At 41.1% G+C, this 21,675-nt stretch overlaps 1 long non-coding RNA gene and 1 gene segment (V, D, J or C); one reads left to right on the forward strand and one right to left on the reverse strand.

Moving 5' to 3' along the window:
* Positions 1-1,216: 1,216 nt before the first annotated feature.
* On the forward strand, positions 1,217-20,484 carry LOC125104251 (uncharacterized). The gene is made up of 3 exons (XR_007128622.1): positions 1,217-1,261; positions 7,052-7,058; positions 20,356-20,484. It is a non-coding gene; the product is annotated as an uncharacterized LOC125104251 (long non-coding RNA).
* On the reverse strand, positions 9,009-20,873 carry LOC125104231 (immunoglobulin heavy variable 3-23-like). The segment is given in 4 exon segments: positions 9,009-9,020; positions 18,922-18,936; positions 20,340-20,650; positions 20,754-20,873. Coding segments are annotated over 3 exon segments (363 nt in total).
* Positions 20,874-21,675: the final 802 nt, after the last annotated feature.

A 21,675-nucleotide genomic window follows, 5' to 3' on the forward strand; every position in this document is an offset into this window, starting at 1 on the left:
GCATATACCACCTCTTCTTTATCATTCAACAATGAGTGGACATGTGGCCTTTTCCCATAATTTGGCTATTGTAAATAATGCTGCTGTTAATATAGGGGTGTGAGGTTCTCTGTGATCTAGTCTTTTTGTGCTCTTTGGGTAAATATCCAGTCGTGTGATTGCTGGATCATAGTGTAGTTCTACTTTTAAATATTTGGGGAATCTACACCCTGTTTTCCACAGAGGCTACACACTGCACACCACACATCTCCTCACCAGGGAATTCTGCAGGGCCTCAGTTCAAAGGAAGTGGTATCAGGTCTCATTTAACAAGCCCAGCAGAGCACACCTTAAAACTCCCATATTCTGGCTAAGGACCAAACACTGAGCACTGCAGGCAAGGAGGAGCTCTGTAGACAACTGGCCTGAAGGCAAGTTCTGCTAAAACAGAACAGCAGAGAACAAACAGTACACAGTACACACCAGTACACAGCAGAATCCTCTCTGAAGCACCAAGCCCTCAACATACCCCACTTTTGTAACACAGAAAAGAAGGTAGAATCTTAGAGAAAATGACAAGATAGAGGAATTCAATTTCAGGTGCAATTTTGATCAACCTCAATTTAGGTTTTCTTAGACAAGGCCCTTTGACCCCACAAGGTGAGCAGAAGACTTGTGTTCTGTCTCCAGATCCAGTAGTTTCCATTCCTGAAAGGATCCTGTGCATCAAGAACACTGCCATCTAGCCAAACCATTCACAATGCAGCAGTGTGCTGCACTGGGATACTGAGTGCTAATGACAATATCTCTGTCATTCTCATCCTTTTGGACACTTCTGACTTCCTGCTCAAAGTTTCTGTCTCTTTGTTGGGAAGTGCTTTCTTCTACTTGTGACTTGTTGGGTGAGATTATGTGCCTGGACCTCAGGTGGAAACAGTCACTTACTGCAAAATGATATACTAATTGAAAAAATATTTAATGGGATTTCCACATTAAAACAGCAGTTGGAGAGGAGACAAGATGGCGGGGAAGTAGGAGGAGGCACCTTTTCAACGTGAACCCTAAAGTGAGCTGATTACCTACCAAAGAACTCTGATCACCCATGAAATCAGCCTGAAATTAGAATTATACACTTCTGGATCTCTACAGAGGCAGGAGCTGCCAGTGGGCAGGTAAAGCAGAGTGGAAACATTGGAATGATATTGGAAGATAAACAAAATGGATAGGGAGCCACCAGAAATGACCCATTGGAAAGTAATACCCCAATATGAGATTGACCTGTGTTAGGGACCAACATTAACTTGGAGTCTGGTTGAAAGTACTCAAAAAGAGCAAAAGCTCATGTGGGGAAATTTTGGGAATAGGGTGGTTAGGGACAGGGTCTTAAGTCAGCCAATCCAGGACAGCCACCGCTGGTGCTGAGCCAGAGAGAGTGCAGCGAAGAAGCCAGGGCTTGGTCCGTGAGTTGCCCGGAGCGCATGAGAGCATCTGGGTGAAGGTGTCTGTGAGGTTAAGGGAGCCTTGCCAGCCAGCAGTACCACAGGTTTTTGCACTCTCCATGGTGCCTGCCGCATGACCAGAGTCTGAGTCATGCCCCACACCCTCCCCCAATTGAGGTGTGTTCAGGCACCAGCTGGTGCTGTCTAGGACCCAGAGAGTCTGAGCACTCCCAGCCCAGCCGGCATGGAAATCTCAGTGGCTATCACTTCTTGGGACCTCTCTGGTGGTCTGGAGCTACACAGACAGCGGAGGCTACTATTTCTCGTGGTTTTGGGTATAAGCGGGAGTTCCTGTGACCCCAGAGACTGTGACTGGGAACGTGCTCTGCCAGCAGCAAAGGGGGAACTTATGTGCCCTGGAGCACCCAGAGGGGTACAGACTGCAGCTTCTCTCTAAGAGGGAGATCTGGGTGCACTATGCCTTCCTCTAAATCTCCAAAAACCATCAAAAGCCACCAAGGGGAGAGAAAACAAACAGACAGACAAACTAACAAACCCACCAGAAAACAAAAGCCTGAAAAACCAGTTTCCTCAAAGCCCACCCCTTTGATGGGGGCTGGAGGAGTTAATTCTAGCAAGACTCCCTGAAAACCCATGGAGCAGGGCCCTCCCCCAGAAAGCCAAAACAACAAAAACAACAAAAAGACAAGAGGATAACCACCACTAGTTCATAGATACAACTTTTATTTTTAATTCATTCCCACTATTCTGGTTCTTTTCATTTTTCTTAATATATAAATTTCTAACCAGTTTACCATCATAGGGAGATGTCCAGTACATCAAATTCCATAATAACCTTTTAACCTGAACTTTTTGATACATATACTTTGTTTTCCTTTTGCTTTTCTATTTTTTAATTTTTTAATTTAATTTAATTTAATTTTAGTTTATTCTTTTTAATATTCATATACAGTTATGACTCAAGGTAATCCCCTTTCCCAATCAATACTATCCCTATAAGTAAACCAGTTTTTAATGATGCTTTACCTTAGGAAAGTTGAGTCCTTTAACAAAGATACCAAAATACATCCAAGAAGAATCAAAATAATCTTCCTTGCCCATACTGAGAATTAATAACCACTCTCCCAACTTTTTCTTCTGCCAGTGTTTCTGTGTATTTGTTTTTGTCCTGGTAGTATATAAATCTTATACTCAGGGTTCTTTTTGATGAGGTTCTTTTTGTTTTGTTTTGTTTTTATTTATTTATTTTTCTCTTGTCATCTACTTTCATCAGTCTTTTTGTTTGTCTGTTTTTGTTTGTATACTTCATAAATCTTACCTTGCGGCCTATTTGGGCTGGGTCTTTAATTTTATCTTTCTTTTTTTTCTTGTATTTCTCTCTCTCTCTTTTTTCCTTTTTTCTTTCTTTTGGGTGGGGACCCTTGATTGCTCAGAAGCATTCCAGGGTACACCTTGCCTGCACCAGGGTCGATACATTCAGCTACACATCCGTTCATCCATCTCTCACCAAAATGACTAGGAGGAGGAATGCCCAAAAGAAGAAAAGTTCAGAGACTGGGCCTTCTGCATCAGAGCTATTGGATATGGACATAGACAGTATGTTGGAGAGGGAATTCAGGCAATAGCTAGGTTGGAGAAAGCCTTGAATGACAAAATGGAATTGATTAGGGCAGAAGTGAAAGCCACCAGGGATGACGTTCACAATGTTATCAATGAGTTCCAATCTAATCTAAATTCTCTAAAAGCTGGGGTAACTGAGACAGAAGGTAGGATTAGTGAGCTGGAGGACAAACAGATAGAGAAAAGGATCAGGAGGAAGCCTGGAACAAACAGCTTAGAAACCATGAAAACAGAATTAGGGAAGTAAATGATGACATGAGCACTCCAACATCAGCATTATTGGAATCCCTGAGGGGGAGGAGAAAGTAAGAAGACTAGAAGATATAGTGGAAAAAATTATCAATGAAAAATTACCCAATCTCAAGAATGGAACCAGCGTTTGTGTACTAGAGGCAGAAAGGTCTCCCCCCAAGATCATAGAACGTAGAAAGACCTCAAGACACCTGATAGTGAAAATGATGAATCATAATTATAGACAGGAGCTCTTGAAAGCAGCTAGGACAAAGAAATTCCTTACGTACAGAGGAAAGTCCATCAGAATAATGTCAGACCTGTCCACAGAAACCTGGCAAGCCAGAAAGGGCTGGCAAGATATATTCAGGCCACTAAATGAGAAGAACATGCAGCCAAGAATACTTTATCCAGCAAGACTGACCTTCAAAATGGATGGAGAGATAAAGAACTTCCAAGACCAGCAAGGCTTAAATGAGTATGTGATCACCAAGCCGACACTGCAGGAAATATTAAGAGGGGCTCTATAAAAGAGGAAAAATCCTAAGAATATCATTGAACATAAATATATGGAGACAATCTACAGAAAGAAAGATTTCAAAGGTAACACGATGTCAATAAAAAGTATCTCTCAATAATCACTGTCAACATGAATGGTCTAAATGCACCCATAAAATGAAAGAGGGTTTCGGATTGGATAAAACGACAGGACCCATCCATATGTTGTTTACAGGAGACTGATTTTGAACCTAAGGATACATCCAGACTGAAAATGAAGGGATGGAGTAGCCTCTTTCATGTCAGTGGGCCTCAAAAGAAGGCCGGGGTAGCGATTCTCATATCAGATAAATTAGATTTTAAACTAAAGACTGTAGTCAGAGATACAGAAGGAAACTACATCATTCTTAAAGGATATATCCACCAAGAAGATCTAAAAATTGTGAATATTTATGCTCACCCCCATATGGGAGGAGCCAAATACATAAGACAACTCTTAATCAAATTAAAGAGTCATACTGATATGAATACATTAATCGTAAGAGATCTTAACACACCACTCTCAGTAATAGGCAGATCATCCAAGCACAAAATCAATAAATAAACAAGAGCATTAAAAGACACATTGGACCATGTCGACCTCATTGATATATGCAGAACATGCAACCCTAAACAACAGAATACTCATTCTTCTCGAGAGTACATGGAACTTTCTCCAGAATAGACCACATACTGGGTCACAAAACTAGACTCAACCAATATCAAAAGATTGAGATTATTCCCTGTATATCCTCAGACTGCAGTGCCTTGAAACTGGAACTCAACCACAAGAGAATCTTTGGAAGGAATTCACACAATTGCAACCTAAAGACCACCTTGCTTAAAAATGCTTGCATCAACCAGAAAGCCAAGGAACTTAAACAGTTCATGGAAACCAATGAGAATGAAGACATTTAGATCCAAAACCTATGGGATACAGCCAAGGCGGTCCTAAGGGGAAGTACATAGTCATTCAAGCCTCACTCAAAAAAAACTGAAAAATCCAGAATACGCCAGCTGTCTCTACACTTTGAAGAACTGGAAAATCAACAATAAATTAAGCCAATGACACACACAAGAAGGGAAATAGTCAAAATTAGAGCAGATATCAATGAGATAGAAACTAGAGATACAGTAGAATGCATCAATGATACTAGAAGCTGTTTTTTTTTTTTTTTTTTGAAAGAACCAATAAGATCAATAAACCACTGGCCAATCTAATCCAGAAGAAAAGAGAGAAAGCCCAAATGAATAAAATTATGAATGAAAAGGGAGAGATCACAACTAACACCAAGGAAGTAGAAACAATCATCAGAAGTTATTATCAACAGTTATATGTCAATAAGTTAAGCAAGCTAGATGAAATGGATGTATTCCTGGAAACCTATAAACTCCCAAAATTGAACCAGGAAGAAACTGACAACCTGAATAGACCAATATCTAGTAATGAGAATGAAGCAGTGATCAAAAACCTCCCCCAAAACAAGAGCCCACGACCTGATGGATTCCCTTGGGAATTCTATCAAACGTTCAAAGAAGAGATTATACCTATTCTCCTGAAATTGTTTCTAAAAATTGAAGCAGAAGGAACACTTCCAGACTCTTTTTATGAAGCCAACAATGCCCTGATCCCTAAACCAGGCAACGACCCCACCAAATAGGAGAATTTCAGAGCAATATCCCTGAAGAATATGGATGCTTAGATTCTCAACAAGATCCTACCTAATAGGATCCAACAGCACATTAAAAAGATTATCCACAAAAAAAAAAAAAAAAAAAAAAAAAAAAAAGATTATCCACCATGACCACGTGGGATTCATCCCTGGGTTGCAATGGTGGTTCATCCTTCACAAATCAATCAATGTGATAGAACAAATCAACAAGAGAAGATAGAAAAACCACACGATCTTCTCAATTGATGCAGAAAAAGCATTTGACAAAATCCACATCCGTTCATGATTAAAACGCTTCAAAGTATAGGGATAGAGGGAACATTCCTGAACTTCATCAAATCTATCTATGAAAGACCCACAGCAAATATCATCCTCAATGGGAAAGAGCTTGCAGCCTTCCCATTGAGATCAGGAACACGACAAGGATGCCCACTCTCACCACTCTTGTTCAACATAGTTTTAGAAGTCCAAGCAACAGCAATTAGGCAACAGAAGGAAATAAAAGGTATTCAAATTCACAGTGAAGAAGTCAAACTCTCTCTCTTTACAGATGACATGATACTTTATATAGAAAACCCTAAAGACTCCACCCCCAAACTACTAGAACTCATACAGCAATTCAGTAATGTGGCAGGATACAAAGTCAATGTACAGAAATCAGTCGCTTTCTTATACACTATCAATGAAAATGCAGAAAGGGACATAAGAGAATCGATTCCATTCACTAAGCACCAAGAACCATTAGGTACCTGGGAATAAACCTAACCAAAGAGGTAAAGGATCTGTACTCGAGGAACTACAGAACACTCATGAAAGAAATTGAAGAAGACACAAAAAGATGGAAGACCATCCCATGCTCTTGGATCAGAAGAATAAACATTGTTAAAATGTCTATACTGCCTAGAGCAATTTAAACTTCCAATTCCATTCTGATCAAAATTCCAGCAGAGCTGGAGCAAATAATTGTAAAGTCTGTATGGAACCAGAGGAAACCATGAATTACTAATGAAATGTTGAAAAAGAAAAACAAAACAAAAAGGACTCCAGCACAGGGTGTTGAAGCAAGTATTCTTGGATATAAATTTAGTACAATTAATCTAATAATCATGGAAATTAGAAGTTTACAGAAGTAACAAATATGGACACCTGGACCTTATTTAAGGTAAGATTCTGTGAGTTTACTCTCAGCTATGCACTATAGCCATGTGACAAGACCAGAATAAAGTTACAGGACAACTCAGTAACCACAGCTTAAGGAAATGGTCATTCTTATGTCTGCCCAAACCTGTCCTTCCACATCAATTAGTTTTCTATGCACTTGGCCTTGCAGATTGCATACTGTGCAGGTGGGACCATGCAGCATGTAGCCTCAGGCAGTGGCTTCTCCCATGTAGGGCCATGAATGTGAAAGTCATCCATGTTCAGGCTTATGCTTCTATTGTCTTCAACTAGTATTTCAGTGTTTAGCCATCCCCTATAAGAAAGCTTAGTGGTGTCCATGATGTAGGACGTACAAAGACAGCCCCTATAAGCATCTGTGTGTGTTTTGAGTGCACAGGTGTTATAACTTCACTTAGTTCTGTGGCTACAGTTGGTGTCACTGGTCCTGAGGTCAAGTATGTGACCCACCTAACAAAAGAGTGGCCCACATTTTGTCCAGGGTGCCATTTTGCATTCCCACCAGCAGCACCTAGCTCTGTTCCAGTGCCCTTTTTATCCTGGGGAAGTTGTGAAATGCCTTTTCCTGCACCTCTGAATCTTCTCTGTGGCTGGCACAGGAAACACTGTCCCACCTGAAGGAAGGACCTTGATCACTGAACCGGTGCATGCTGGGACACATGCCCCAAACATCCTCTGTAGGGCCCATGGCAGCCTGCCCCAAATGTACACCAGAAGCAGATTCATTGTTTTGCATGGAATGCAATTAGGTAACCCCTGCTGCAAGGCCCCTCAGACCCTCCTCTCTGCCCCTTAAGGCAGGAGTAATTCTGCCACATGAAGAATAATTCCCATCCTGTACTAACAAGTAAAAACACATCCTTCTCACTAGAGATAGACTTTCTATCTGAGAAAGCTGGAGAAGCAGACCTTGCTAATCTTTAACTAAGATACTACCTCAGGACAAATTATGCCTTAGATTCCTCATTATGTAAAGCTTCCAAATACCTGTTTTCATTTTCCTGTAAATTCCTCAAAAATGTATCATCTCTTTGTCCAAAATGTGAAAAAAATAACTGCCTGCCTATTCATCTCTCTGGGTCTCAGTTTCACTACATGCCTTCTGTGCACATGTAATAAAATGTTGTTTTCTTTCTCCTCTTAATCCATCTCATGTCAACTTACTTCTTTGACCACCAGAACCTGTGACTGAGGGAAATTCTTCCTCCCCTTCCCCTCACTAGACTCTGCATTCAGCCACAGTGTGCTTTTCAATGCAGACATCAGCACTAGACGTGAAACCCACAACACTGTGTGCTCGTGAAGACTCCGGAAGTCTGTGTGTCTGGCATGAGGGTTCTTGATTTTCTACAAGACCCGCTCTTACATTATCACGAAGATAAGATTGTATTTCCAGTGCATGTTCTGGGTTCACTGGGTCAGCCACTGTCTGGAACACTAAGGTCCAAATAGACAGAAGGGCTGGTTTTCCACCAGAGTTCTCTTCTTGTCCTCCTGTACCGTTCTGAGTTGATGGCCAGGCCAAATGGGAGCCTTCCCTCCAGGACATTCCTGCAGCGTGGTCACAGGATGTGGCCACACCGAAATGCAGGTTGTGTTGGGAAAGTACAATCCTCTGAGTGTCCTGGAAGGGGGAATATATGGATATTGGTGTTCGTTCAGTATTTTCTGTCATCATGTGTCTGTGAGGCAAATAGCACGCATGTGGATATTCTGGTACAATTTACAAGATTTTCTCCACAATCAAAAATATCCTAGCTAAAACCTGAAGTGAAAATCCTGTTACAGAATTTATATGTCTCAGGGACCCTCCCAGGCTTCACCAGGTCTCCCCCAGACTCCACCAGCTGCACCTCACACTGGATATCTGCAGACACAAGACATCATGGCCAGGAAACTGTCACACACCCATAGTTTCATTCACTCATATCCACTCACATACTCAACGTCTCTTGTTCACCATGAATTACCTTTTAAAAGAGCAACAAAGAAAACACAGCCAAGCACAAATTTCATGGTGAGTTTTCTGTATTCTGTCCTGATCACTGAATGAACACCCAGGAATCTTGGGCCTGGGGCTTCTCTCCCAGCTGCAGGGTCTTGGCTGTGCTGGTTAAATCAGCAGAGGGAAGGCCCTATTTGCATGTTTTCTGGCTATATATTCAGCTTGGGGATCTATTCGGACAGAGAGGAGGTGACCCAAGCATTTGTGAATGCGTTTAATTTAGTGCTAATGACCAATTTTGAAAAAAAAAGTTTTTTAATATATAGCTTTCCAGTGGGTATACTTGGGTTTGTAAGGTGTCCATGAACACATATGGGGTGAGATTGGCCCCAGGATCTAGGTCAGTGCTCCCCCCACTGGAGCTGCTGCCTCCCACCTCGAATCATCCACAGGACAGAGTGTCAGGCTATGAGGTATGTGGAACCCATCCTGTAATGGGGATGGATTTATTTTGCTTATTTTATAGTTTATCATAAATATGGAGAAAATCAGAATCGTGTACGTGTATTTTCATGTCTTTAACATTTCACTTTCTCTGCGTCCCTCCAGAATCACCTTTGTTATTACCTATAGTAAGTTCGATGTATAGGGGGGTCTGGGTGGCTCAGTGGGTTAAAGCCTCTGCCTTCAGCTCAGGTCATGATCCCAGGGTCCTGGGATCGAGCCTTGCATCGGGCTCTCTGCTCAGTGTAGAGCCTGCTTCTCTCTCTCTCTCTCTATGCCTGCCTCTCTGCCTACTTGCATTCTCTGTCAAATAAATAAACAAATAAATAAATAAATAAATAAAATCTTAAAAAAATAAGTTCGATGTATATATTCAACACAAGATCAATGTGCCACATACAGATAGTCTGATATGATAAACACAAGTGTCACAATCAACATTATTGACAGTGAGTGCATAGATCCTCCCTAAAATTTCTGGCATTTCCCCCTAGAATTCCTCCTTCCCTTTCCCTTGTTCACCCTGTCCCCACATAGCTATTGTTCTTTCTCATGTCACCTTATACTAGCTTTAATTCTGTAGAAATCATAAATGGGACATTATACTCTATGTACTTTCTTTGTGGGGCTTCTTTGCCCCAGAATCAATCCTTGTGGATACAGTCATGTTGCTGTCTGTATTAGGAATCACTGGTTTTAATGACTGACAGCTCTGAAGGCAACAGTTGGAAGCACCAGCTGGAGGAAGATCTGAAAGAGCAGAAAGAAGCCACTTGCTTCAAACCTCATCCATACACCCTCTTGACCCAGGAGTTCTTTGTTCTAAAAATGAGAAGATCTCCCCTGTTGTTCAGGAACCGTTTCTGCTGGCTGTGTAGAAGAGAACCAATGGCAGAAAGAGGTGGACCAGAGAAGGTTAATAAGAAGCTCAAAAAGGCCTTTCAGTTGAAGATACGAGGAACCAGGAGGAAGCACAGCATGGGAGGAGCTGTCCTGCTGCAGAAGAAACCTGTGCACAAACAAATCCAACACTCAGGCACCAGCCTGTGGATGTCATGTCAAGTGGCCAGCCTCTGACTATGACCATAACTCTCACATTCTCCACTCAGTTCAACTGCTAACCTCAGCTGTGAGCTGCAGTTACCACCTGGGAACAGAAGCTGCTCTTTGCCTCAAACCAGGAGACTTCTTTCCTTGTCACCAGTGCGTGGAGAGGACCCATTTCTGCCGCTACACCTGCCCACACTCCCACAGAGTGTACCGACATATCTGGAATCTCCTTTTATTGAGAATAATTTCCCTGCATTACTGAGGTTCATTAGGAGGCTCAACAAACTTGTGTCTCCTATGACTCCAAGTACTTACTTACTTTGAGCAATTGTGGATCTTGACTGTGGGTATTAACTGTGACTAGAATGTAGCCTCTGTCAAAACAATGCAAATTTATTGCCACTCTGCCACCCTCCTGCTTTACTATTTTAATCAGAAAATAAGAACTATTGTGCTTTCCTGAAAACATGATCTCTGTTTCAGATTCTGTCCATTTCTTTGTACAAAGTGTATTTAGAACAAAGGAACAGAACTCCAATGGGAATGCCTCAGAACTGCACAACCAGGAAGAAGACTGTGTTGCCCCACATGGAGCCTCCAGGCAGCCATGTCATGCTTTGGGACAGAGCTGGTGTGAAGCCACATTCTTCCTTGTAAGTGCTGACAATCAGGGAACACTGCACTACACACATGCATCAGTCCTCCCATAAACTGGAGTGGAAGCCAGATAGTTGATTCCCTTCTCTGATTTTGTCTCTCAATGTTTTAAACTCAGTTGAGCCCCTTTATTGGTCATATTTCTAGGGAAGGAAATGAGTAGTTTGAGAGGGGGTGTGTCCATGAACGTTGGAAAGCACAGGTTCTCTCCTTAGAGGAACATGTGCTATAAGGGTTTCCTGTCCTTCCCCATTTTGTTAACTTCCTCCCAGGATCCACTTGGGAAGGCAACCATGTGTGCTGGGCCTTCACACAGTCTGTGCCTTCTTCCCTCATTGTGCTTTTTCTCATCTGCTAGACATCCTCCTAAGCCTTGGTTCAGCTCAGGTAAAAACTTTCTCATAAGTCCTAGTCCTTCCTTGACCATGTGGCCTCTTCAGGTAAGATGATCACTTACTTCTCAAGGCTCCCAATGTTCCCTGTGTGCATCACCCTCAGAACACATCCACCACCATGGTACTTGTTCACAAGCAGTAAAAGCAGACATGCCTATAATTTTCTTAGTCCTCGAAGACAATAGATATCTTCGTCACCTCTTCACTGTGTGTCACTGGTGCAGAATACATTCAGCCCATGTTGAATAGTGGTTTTCCTGAAGACTGGCCATTCCTTATGAACTCTACTGTTTCATGTACCTGCTCTTGTGCATGGTGACAGAACATCATCCATATTCTTCCCAGGCCAGTTCTAGGCACCATGTAAGGTAGTCAACCTATCGGACATTCTTTCCACTAGTTCATGCAGTGAACGTTATGAAGAGGCCATTGTAGTCTCAGTGATGAGGACAAAAAAAAAAAAAAAAAAGAGAGAGAGAGACATGATTTCCAGGTCCTGACCATTCTGAAGACCCACAAATGAATACAAAATGCAGATCTTTTATTCTTTAACCAGAAGTCTAGTGTACAGTTCTATAACTTTTTTTGTGTGTGTAATTCTTTAATGAATATTTATTTAGTTCTAACTGCACAAAGTGTAGCTCTGCCTGGTCTTTGTGAATATGACAATGAACAGAAATAGAAGAACTTGCCATCATGGGGCTTACCTTTGAGGAGAGAAGACAGACCATAAACCAGTAAGAATCCTCTTTTTCTCCACATGGTAAAGGATTCTCTGACTGACTCTGGTGTCAAGAGAGTAGTTAGGAGAGAGATAGAGACATGGGAGCTTAGTATCTGTTAGGTGAGGAGATTCTTGCTGGTGTCCAAGTGAAAACTCAGTCCAGGTCAGCAGCAGCGAAGGGGTGAGAAATGGTTGGATTCTGAGTGTGTCTTGAAATTGTCACCGGCAAGACTTGCTGGCTAATTGGCCATGGAGTGAGAGAAAATGGCGGTTAAGGAGAGCACTCAGCTATTAGCCCCAGAGTTGGAGGTCTCTCATCCTGTGAGAAGGGCTGTTCCACCCCAATCCTCTTATCTCTTGTGGACTCCTGGAGGTTTTGTTCACTGTGTCTCATTATCTCTGGCTTTGCTGTTTCTCTTTCTGTCCATGTTTTTGTCCCTTCTGTCTGTCTGTCTGTCCTCTCTAACATTCTCATGCCCACCTTGCACCTTGTATTAACAGTTCTCTGTTGCATCACTATCATTCAAATATTTCCATCCGGTTTAATTTTTGTAATATATTTTGCCATTTTTAGTTTTTGGTTGATTCAGGTAGGAGAATAAATACAGCCCTGATGTTGAGGTTTCTGGAAATAGTGTCATTGAGAAATATGGATGGGGAGGATACTTCTACCCCATTCTCTCCATTCCAAACTGCCACTTCCAGACACACCCATGATGAGGTGGTCATGTGTGACAGTCCAGAGAGTTTACATCAGAGCAAACAGCTTAGAATTGAGACAGAGGCATCCATTGCCTCCTGCTTCCTGGAGTCCTTCTGCTTCTGAGTGGCCATGTATATCTCCCCATTATGTTCTGCCTAGAATTGTGTTCTCTCTCTCAGGACCACATTGGGTTACTGTCATTTATGGTACAGCCTCCCCTTCATTCTGAAGCTCAAAATCTACACTTTTATCTACCAGAGAATGTCAGTGTCTTGTTCCTTTCAGGTCATATCCTAGAGGGAGCTTGTCTTGGCACACTCAGAAGTCACTCTGAAATTTTCCTGAGCAATGAACATGTCCTCTGATAGGAATTTACTGACTTCCTGAGAAATACGTCTGTCACTCTATGCTTATCCATTGCAAAGCTCTTAGCTCATGCACATATATAGATTGTTAGAATTCCCACAATTTCTGGGAAGGGCCCTCTGTTGTTGCAAACTTAACTGTTGTTTTGTTCTATCCAGAGGTTCTCCACAGTGTGTCCCTGCAAAGTGGAGCTTTGCTTGATAGACAGGTCCCCATTGGAGCTGCTCCAGTGTTTAATGGAGAGGAGATCTTGACACCTCAATTGCAACTCAAGATAAGATGTGACTGACTAACGTGAGACAGGATAAGCACTGCGGGAATGTAGAGATTCCTGTTAGAGGTGAGATTTCAGTTATTAAAGATGTTTCTTTCTTTTTTAAGTAAAAACTACCAAAATACAATGTGTTTTTAAACAATTAATATAATACAGACCTTAAAAAAGAATCACTGGTTTTAATAATTAGCACCTCTCCAAAGAATGGACATAGCAGGATTTTACTTTTTGAAGTAGTTGGTTGGGGTTGGAATTGTTTCCAGTGTCTGATATTACAATAAAGTTCCTTCAACCCTTAGATATGTAACTGAGGAGCTCGAAAATGTGTTATTTATATGCCTTCCACAACAGCCATTAACCTGAAGAAGATGCAGAGGAACAATTTTGCATCAATATATGAGTTTCTCTGCCCTGTTAAGTTCCTACTTTACATAGGTATTTTTGAAAGCTCAATGTCAAACATGGGAATATAAATAAAGCATAGTTAAAATTTGGATGTTTCTGTGAAGATGCTTTAAGTACATGTGTAATATGTTTATGTAATAAGTTTAAGGTATTTTTGGAAAAGCTTGATGCCCATAACTATACTAGGGGGTAACCATGGAGCAGAAATCCAGAGTATCATTTATAACAATGGGTTAAAGAATCAGCATATAATTAAAACCCCTGTCCATTAAGGGAGTTGGTGAGTCTAATTTTATGTGGAAATAATATCAACCTTGTGGACACAATCTTATGTCTGATCTGGGATCTGTGTCTCTGTGGCAGTGAGACGATTCTGGTCAGGGAGACAGGAGATGGTCTGTTGGGAATTTCGTACTTCTCCAGAACATACTTTCAGAAGAATCTCTCCCTTCTCTGAGTCCCTGTTTGGGTCTGTCTGTCACCTTTGGGAATGCTGCCACTATGTCCACCCACGATGGGGGTTACCTGGAATTTGGAAGTGCTATAAAATTGATTTTACATCACAATACTGGAGGCAGTCTGACTGTCACTTCCGTCGGATCATCTGCAGCCTCTCACCTCTTTGGTGTCACCAGGTGATATAAAAGCCTGTTAGTTAAATGTTCTGTTGTAACATGGTGCAGTGTAGCGACAAATTGGTTACAACCTTGATTCGTACTTCTAAGGAAACTCAGAAAGAGAGTCAGAATGTTTACTTCTCATGTGTCATCTTCAGCAGCAAAGTCCTGTCCTGGGGAACCTGACAGGTGGAACCTTGTGAGAAAACAGTTTTCAGGAGCCCATAGAACACAGGTAGATGGACTTAATCCCATGTCCACCCTCCATGGCATGTGGATATGTTTTATTTCTTGTATGTGCACTTTCCCACGTTGTGAAGTCATTCCTGAAGCAAAGCCTCCATCCCTTCCTGCAGATGAAAGTCTTCTTGATTTGTATTTCCATGCTGGATTATACCAATGGCTGAGGTTCACACCTGACAGCTGTCATGGTGGGACAATGGTGCACGGTGTGGTTCAGTGTCAGATACCAAAAGATCATCATATCCACAGTCTCTGGAAAGGTTGAGAAAAGAGCATCCTTAAAGTAAATTTACACAATCTCTCAGAGATGCATGGACTCTGTTGTCCAAAGATACTCCCACTGGCACTGATCGTTATTGTCAATGGACTCAAGAGCACATGCCTCATCTCCCTGTGACATGGCACCTGGTGAAGCCACACATTTAGGAATATTTTCTCCACCTCTAGTCTCTGCCCTATTGCATTCTGCTGTGGGACATTTAAAAAGTATTCATGCATCATATGCCCCCAAAACTAACAGAATCAGTCAGCCTGTCCACTGTGAGTTTTTGATGGATTCCTTTGACTTTCTTTTTAAAATTTTTTTAAAAATTTTTTTCAATTTTCCACGTCCTTTGACTTTCAATTAGTAAACTCAACCTAATGGGAGTGCTAAATAAATAAATAATAAATAAATAATAAATAAATAAATAAATAAATAAATAAATAAATAAATGCTACCCTTCAACCTCTTTGAAGGATTTACAGGGACTTTTGACAACAAACGCAGGAGGGGAAATTCAATTCCAATTCAACTTCAGGTTGTAGTTCTGGTTTATCTCTGTTTTCATTTTCTCAGCTCAGACTCTTTGACCTTGCTGGATGAGTGTACTCTTCTCTGTCTCCACATACTCCAGTTTCCTTCCCTGAATGGATCTTGTGCATCAGGAAGACTGCAAACTGGCCATGCCATCCAAAATGCACCTGTGTTCACTGCACAGAGACATGGAGTGGTGCTAGTAATGTTCCTGAAACTCTTGTCTTGGGGAGCACACCTCACTACTTGCTTATAGCCCCGGGCTTACTGCCAGGAGGTGCATTCCTCTCTGAGTCTCCTAGTTGTCACGGCCAGCGTGACAAATCGACCAGGAACGTGAGGGTAAAAGGATGAAGGAAAGAACTCAAGAAGCAGAGAGATGGGGGCAGGAGGAGCACTGAGGAGGATGTCCAACAGTGCTAAGTTTATTAAAAGCATTAAGGCCACATATATATTGATATTACAATAAGACAAGCAATACATCTGTGTCTAGTTAAACTACCATGAGTTCCCATAATAAGTTTCACAATTAACTATAAGCAGACCTCATGATGCCAAATGGCTGCTGCCAGTACAAGTGTTCTGTATTGATACAGCAAACCTGAAAGTAATTTATGGGCTGTACTAGGGCAGCAAGGACCAGCCACGAACTTATGACCCCAACTGAATTGTTCTCATTTGTTTAGCAAGCATGTGGGAAGTCACGTTGGTGAGCGCACAACACATAGCACAGACCCTTTCTCAGTGCTACTCAACTTTTCCCATCCTAAACCTTTTGTTAGGTTATTCAGACTTTAAAGGAGGCACAAGTCAGGGCTTGGTTTTGTCCTCGTCTCAAACCTTATTGCGGCCTCCCACACCTAGTGAGTGATGTTATGTATGTGGACAACATATGTCAACCATTAATGCAAAATAATATAATAATTGCACAATATTTAATTGAATTTCTCATTCAAAGAGCAATTGAACCATAAGACAACCGGATCAGAGCAGAGAGAACTAAATTAGAGAACTAAATTATTTAGAGAACTAAATAAAAGACTGTATTTCAACTTTGAGCTTCAGCATATACAGAAGAAGGAATTTATCACACTATCTTTGCTACAAGAAAATGTGGGATGTGGTAGTTAGGATGGTGGAGAAGGGGTAGCTAGGCTTGGATTTCTGGAACACAGCTAGGTAGTCATCAAGTCATTCAGAGCAGCCAAGAAGTCCATCAGAGGTCTGAGAGAAAAAAACCTGCAAGTCTTCAAATAGAAAATTGATCTCCCTTTGTTATGTAGCAGGTGCAGAGAGTTGTCTTGGGACAGATAGAGCTGTGGGGGTGACATCAGGGATGGAGCCTGCTTCTGGAAGCTGCCACGATGTATTGTGGCAGCAGAGCACAACATCTGAACTTTCAGAAGTGTGCTACTGTGGGGATATGGCTGGCATAAAGGTGCTGAAGTGGCAAAGTGGGGCATAATTCCTGGGTCTGAGGTCTGCTGAGTCACAAGAAGGATGTGTGGCACCATTGTGATGCATAGATGCTAGGCAAAGAGCCTGGATCCCGGTTGAACAGTGAGTCTATGTGCAAGTTTCTGCTCTGATTTGCCATAAACAGTGAGCCACAATCTGGTCATGTGATCTCTTTCCTGAGACCTGTGGGCAAATGGAAAAAGGCATGAGACTCTCCCCTGGACGAATAGAATGGGTCCACACCATAGGAGCCCCTAATTTTGAAGTTTTGAAACTCAATCCTGTGCCTGAAATGCAACAGCTCAGACACAGGTAGGGTGAACATGGGTTTCAGATGGAAACATTGGAGATAAAGAGGTTGGTTGCTTCTCTGTGAGGGCTCACTGAAGAGTGGGTTGTATGTGAAATTTCAACCCCTGCCTAGAGACAGATTCCATATTCAAACTACCCATCAGTGCCATCAGGAAGCAAAACAATGGCACCTAGTGGAGGGCAGACCTGCTTATACCAAGCCCTTTCCCCTGCTTCCAAGATGTGCATTTCCATGAGGGCAAAACCCCTGAGAATAATCATAGCAGGCACCTGCCCCAGAAGATCCACAGGACAATTCCATCTCATCAAGTTTAATGATCATAAAATGTGGCACACTTCCAGTTCCTGGGGAAGTGGGCTTAGATTTCATTCTTTTGATTCTTAAGGGTTTTTTTTTAATTTTTTATTTATTTTCTGATTCATCTTTCTTTACTTTACATATTACTTTCTCCTTATATATTTTAGGTTTAATTTTTATAAATATACATACTCCTTTTCTCTATTTTTACTTTTTTCATTTATATATATTTTATTTATTTGTGATCTATATTTTATTTAAGAAGCATTCATTATGACAAATCCTCAATTTATATGTTTTAATTCTCCCCTCATCTTATTTTATTTTTCAATTAAAAAAAAAAAACTTTTTCTTGTGGTTGAGCTCCAGTTTCTGAGTGGTCTGAGAAATATGCAGGGAATATTCTCAGTCTTTTGGTGTCAGTTGAGCCCTGATATGTGACCCAGTATGTGGTGTATTCTGGAGATAGTTCCATGTGCACATGAGAAGAATGAGTATTCTGTTGTTTTAGGGTGGAAAGTTCTGTATATATCTACGAGGTCGATCTGGTCCAATGTATCATTCAATGCTCTTGTATCCTATTGATTTTCTGCTTGGGTGATATGTCTATTACTGAGAGTGGTGTGTTAAGATGCCTTACTATTAATATATTCATATCAATATGACTCTTTATCTTGATTAACATTTGTCTTATGTAGTTGCCTGCTCCCATATTGGGAGCATAAATATTTACAATTGTTAGATCTTCTTGGTAAATAGATCATTTAAGAATGATGTAGTATCCTTCTTTATTTCTGACTACAGTCTTTAGTTTAAATCTAATTTATCTGATATGAAAATCACTACCCAAGCTTTGTTTTGAGACCCATTGCATGGAACATGCTTCTCCATCCCTTCATTTTCAGTCTGCATATATGATCAAATAATCTTCGGCAAAGCAGGAAAAAAATATTCAGTGGAGAAAGACAGTCTTTTCAATAAATGGTGCTGGTAACTAGTATAATTTCTCATGGATTACATTTTAAGTTATACATTGTTCTGAGGGACAGTTATAGGTAGGATTTATCCCCGGGTTTCAAGGATAGTTCAACATTTGCAAATCAATTAATGTGATAGAACAAATCAATAAGAGAAGAGAGAAGAACCACATGGTCCTATCAATTGAGCAGAAAAAAGAATTTGACAAAATACAGCATTGTTTCTCAATTCAAACTCTTCAAAGTATAGGGACGAAGGGAACTTCTTCAACTTCATAAAATTTATCTATGGAAAACGCACAGCAAATACCATTCTCAGTGGGGTAACCTGACAGCCTTCCCTTTCAGATCAGGAACAATGATGCCCACACTCGCCACTGTTGTTCAACATAGTATTAGAAGTCCTAGCAACAGCAATCAGACAACAAAAAGAAATAAAGGTATTCAAATCAGCAAAGAAGAAATCAAAATCTCTCTTCATGGAAGACATGATACTTTATGTGGAAAATGAGAAAGACTCCAGCCCCAAATTACTAGAACGTATACAGCAATTCAGTAATGTGGTAGGAAACAAAATCAATGTACAGAAATCAGATGCTTTCTTATATACACTAACAGTGGAACTGTAGAAAGGGAAATTAGAGAATCAATTCCATTTACTATATTATCAAGAACCATTAGATACTTGGGAATAAAGCTAATCAAAGAGGTAAAGGATCTGTACTTAAGGAACTACAGAATGCTCATGAAAAAAATTGAAGAAGACACAAAATGATGTAAAAGCATTCCATGCACATGGATCAGAAGAATAAACATTGTTAAAATGTCCATACTGCCCAGAGCAATCTACATGTTCAATGACACCCCGATCATAATTCCACAGCAGTTTTCAAAGGGTTGGAACAAATCGTCCTAAAATTTCCTTATCCACTCGTCCACTGAAGGGCACCTTGGTTCTTTCCACAGTTTGGTGACCGTGGCCATTGCTGCTATAAATATTGGGGTACAGATGGCCCTTCTTTTCACCACATCTGTATCTATGGGGTAAATAGCCAGTAGGAGCACAGGGTTTTATACCGAACAGAAGGAGCATTGAATATTATATCAAAAGTCAATGATGTACTATACCTTGGCTAATTGATTTAGGGAAAAAATATTCAGACCCTGGTTTTTTAACTGTTCTGTGTTTCTTAATTTCTATATAATCTCTTTGTGCTCTAATTTTGCTATTCCTTCCTTCTGTTATATTTAGGATTCAGCTATTGATTTTTCTCTAGCACCTTTCGGTGTAGTGTTAGGTTGTTTATTTGAGATTTTTCTTGCTTCTTGAGGTACTTCTGTGCGCTGTGTATTTCTGTCTTAGGATCACCTTTGCTGCAGAGAAATTACAGGATGGTGATAGAGGTTTTCTACTCTTTTCTTAAGTTTAATTTTATGTTTTCAGTGGAGGTTTTATACACGTGTGTGTGTGTGTGTGTGTGTGTGTGTGTGTGTGTGTGTGTGTGTGAGAGAGAGATCTTCTGGCTCTGCTGGAGGTTCTTGTGATCCGCAGTCAGTGCCACTGAGATTCTTATAAAAGTTTTGTTGACCTGCATCAGGATATTTGTATTTAATTGGTTTTTAAGGACAAGAGGAAACTAATGTAACTAACTCTTTTTTTTTTTTTGCATGTTAGTATATATTTCTTCCTGTTACAACTAAGTTTCTAAGTCAGAGAGTGAATAGGTAAGCACAGAATAATGTCGAGGAGGCTCCCTTGGGAAAAGTGCTCTATGGAGAGGAAACCCCAGACCCTGACAGGAAATATGCCATAGACTCCATCTGCAGTGGCTCCTGGGGATTAAAGACATGATTGATGAATAATGTGCACCCTCTACTGGTCTAATACACTTATAGTTTGAGGTTTCTGTCTGGGCTCACACTGAGGGCCCCTCACTGTGTCTCTCGTGCAGTAATACACGGCCGTGTCTTCGGCTTTCAGGCTGTTCATCTGCAGATACAGCGTGTTCTTGCCGTTGTCTCTGGAGATGGTGAACCGGCCTTTCACAGAGTCTGCGTAGTATGTGCTACTTCCATCATACCTAATATATGCGACCCACTGCAGCCCCTTCCCTGGAGCCTGGCGGACCCAGTTCATGCTGTAGTCACTGAAAGTGAATCCAGAGGTTGCACAGGAGAGTCTCAGGGACCCCCCAGGCTTCACCAGGTCTCCCCCAGACTCCACCAGCTGCACCTCACACTGGACACCTGCAGACACAAGACATCCCAGTCAGGAATTCATCACACACCCATGTTTTCTCTCACTCCTATCCACCCACATACTCAATGTCTCTTGTTCTCCAGAAATTACCTTTTAAAAAAGCAACAAGGAAAACCCAGCCAAGCACAAACTCCATCATGAGTTCTCTGTGTTCTGTCCTGATCAGTGAATGTGGACACCTGGAAATCCCAGGGCTGGGGGTCCTCTCCCAGCTGCATGGTAAGGTCTGTGCTGTTTTATTCAGTGGAGGGAAGACCCTATTTGCATGTTCTCTGAGTATATAGTTAGCTCCACCTGTAGGTTTAATTCTTTACAAGTTAAAAACAAAGATTCCATTCTTTGTAGATCACTTTGTTTAGACAGCACTGTGTCAGTATGTATTTTTAACATATGAACAGAATTGTTTTTTCTTCTTTTTTTTTTACAGCATTTAAAAATTATTGTTATGTTACTCAACATACGGCACATTATTAGATTTTGATGTAGTGTTCCATGGTTCATTGTTTGTATATAACACCCAGTGCTCTTTGCAACCTGTGCATTCCTTAATACCCATCACCAGGCTCATACATCACCCTACCCTCCTCCCTTCTAAAACCCTCAGTTTGTTTCCTGGAGTCCGTAGTCTCCTATGGTTCATCTGCCACTTTGATTTCTCCCCTTCACCCCTTCCTTCTGCTAATGTCCTCCACGCTATTCCTTATGTTGCACAAATAAGTGAAATTGTATGACAATTGGCTTTCTATGTTTGACTTATTTCATGCAGCAAAATCTCCTCCAGTCCCATCCATGTTGAATCAAAAACTCAGTATTCATCCTTTCTGATGGCTGGGTAATATTCCATTGTATATATGGACCACATCTTCTTTATCCATTCATCTGTTGAAGGGCATCTTGGCTCTTTCCACATTTTGGCTATTGTGAACATTGCTGCTATGAACATTAGTGTAAAAATGGCCTTTCTTTTCACTACATCTGTATCTTTGGGGTAAATACCCAGTCATGCAATTGC

Source organism: Lutra lutra, chromosome 7 (assembly GCF_902655055.1).
Source record: "Lutra lutra chromosome 7, mLutLut1.2, whole genome shotgun sequence".
Classification (NCBI taxonomy): domain Eukaryota; kingdom Metazoa; phylum Chordata; class Mammalia; order Carnivora; family Mustelidae; genus Lutra; species Lutra lutra.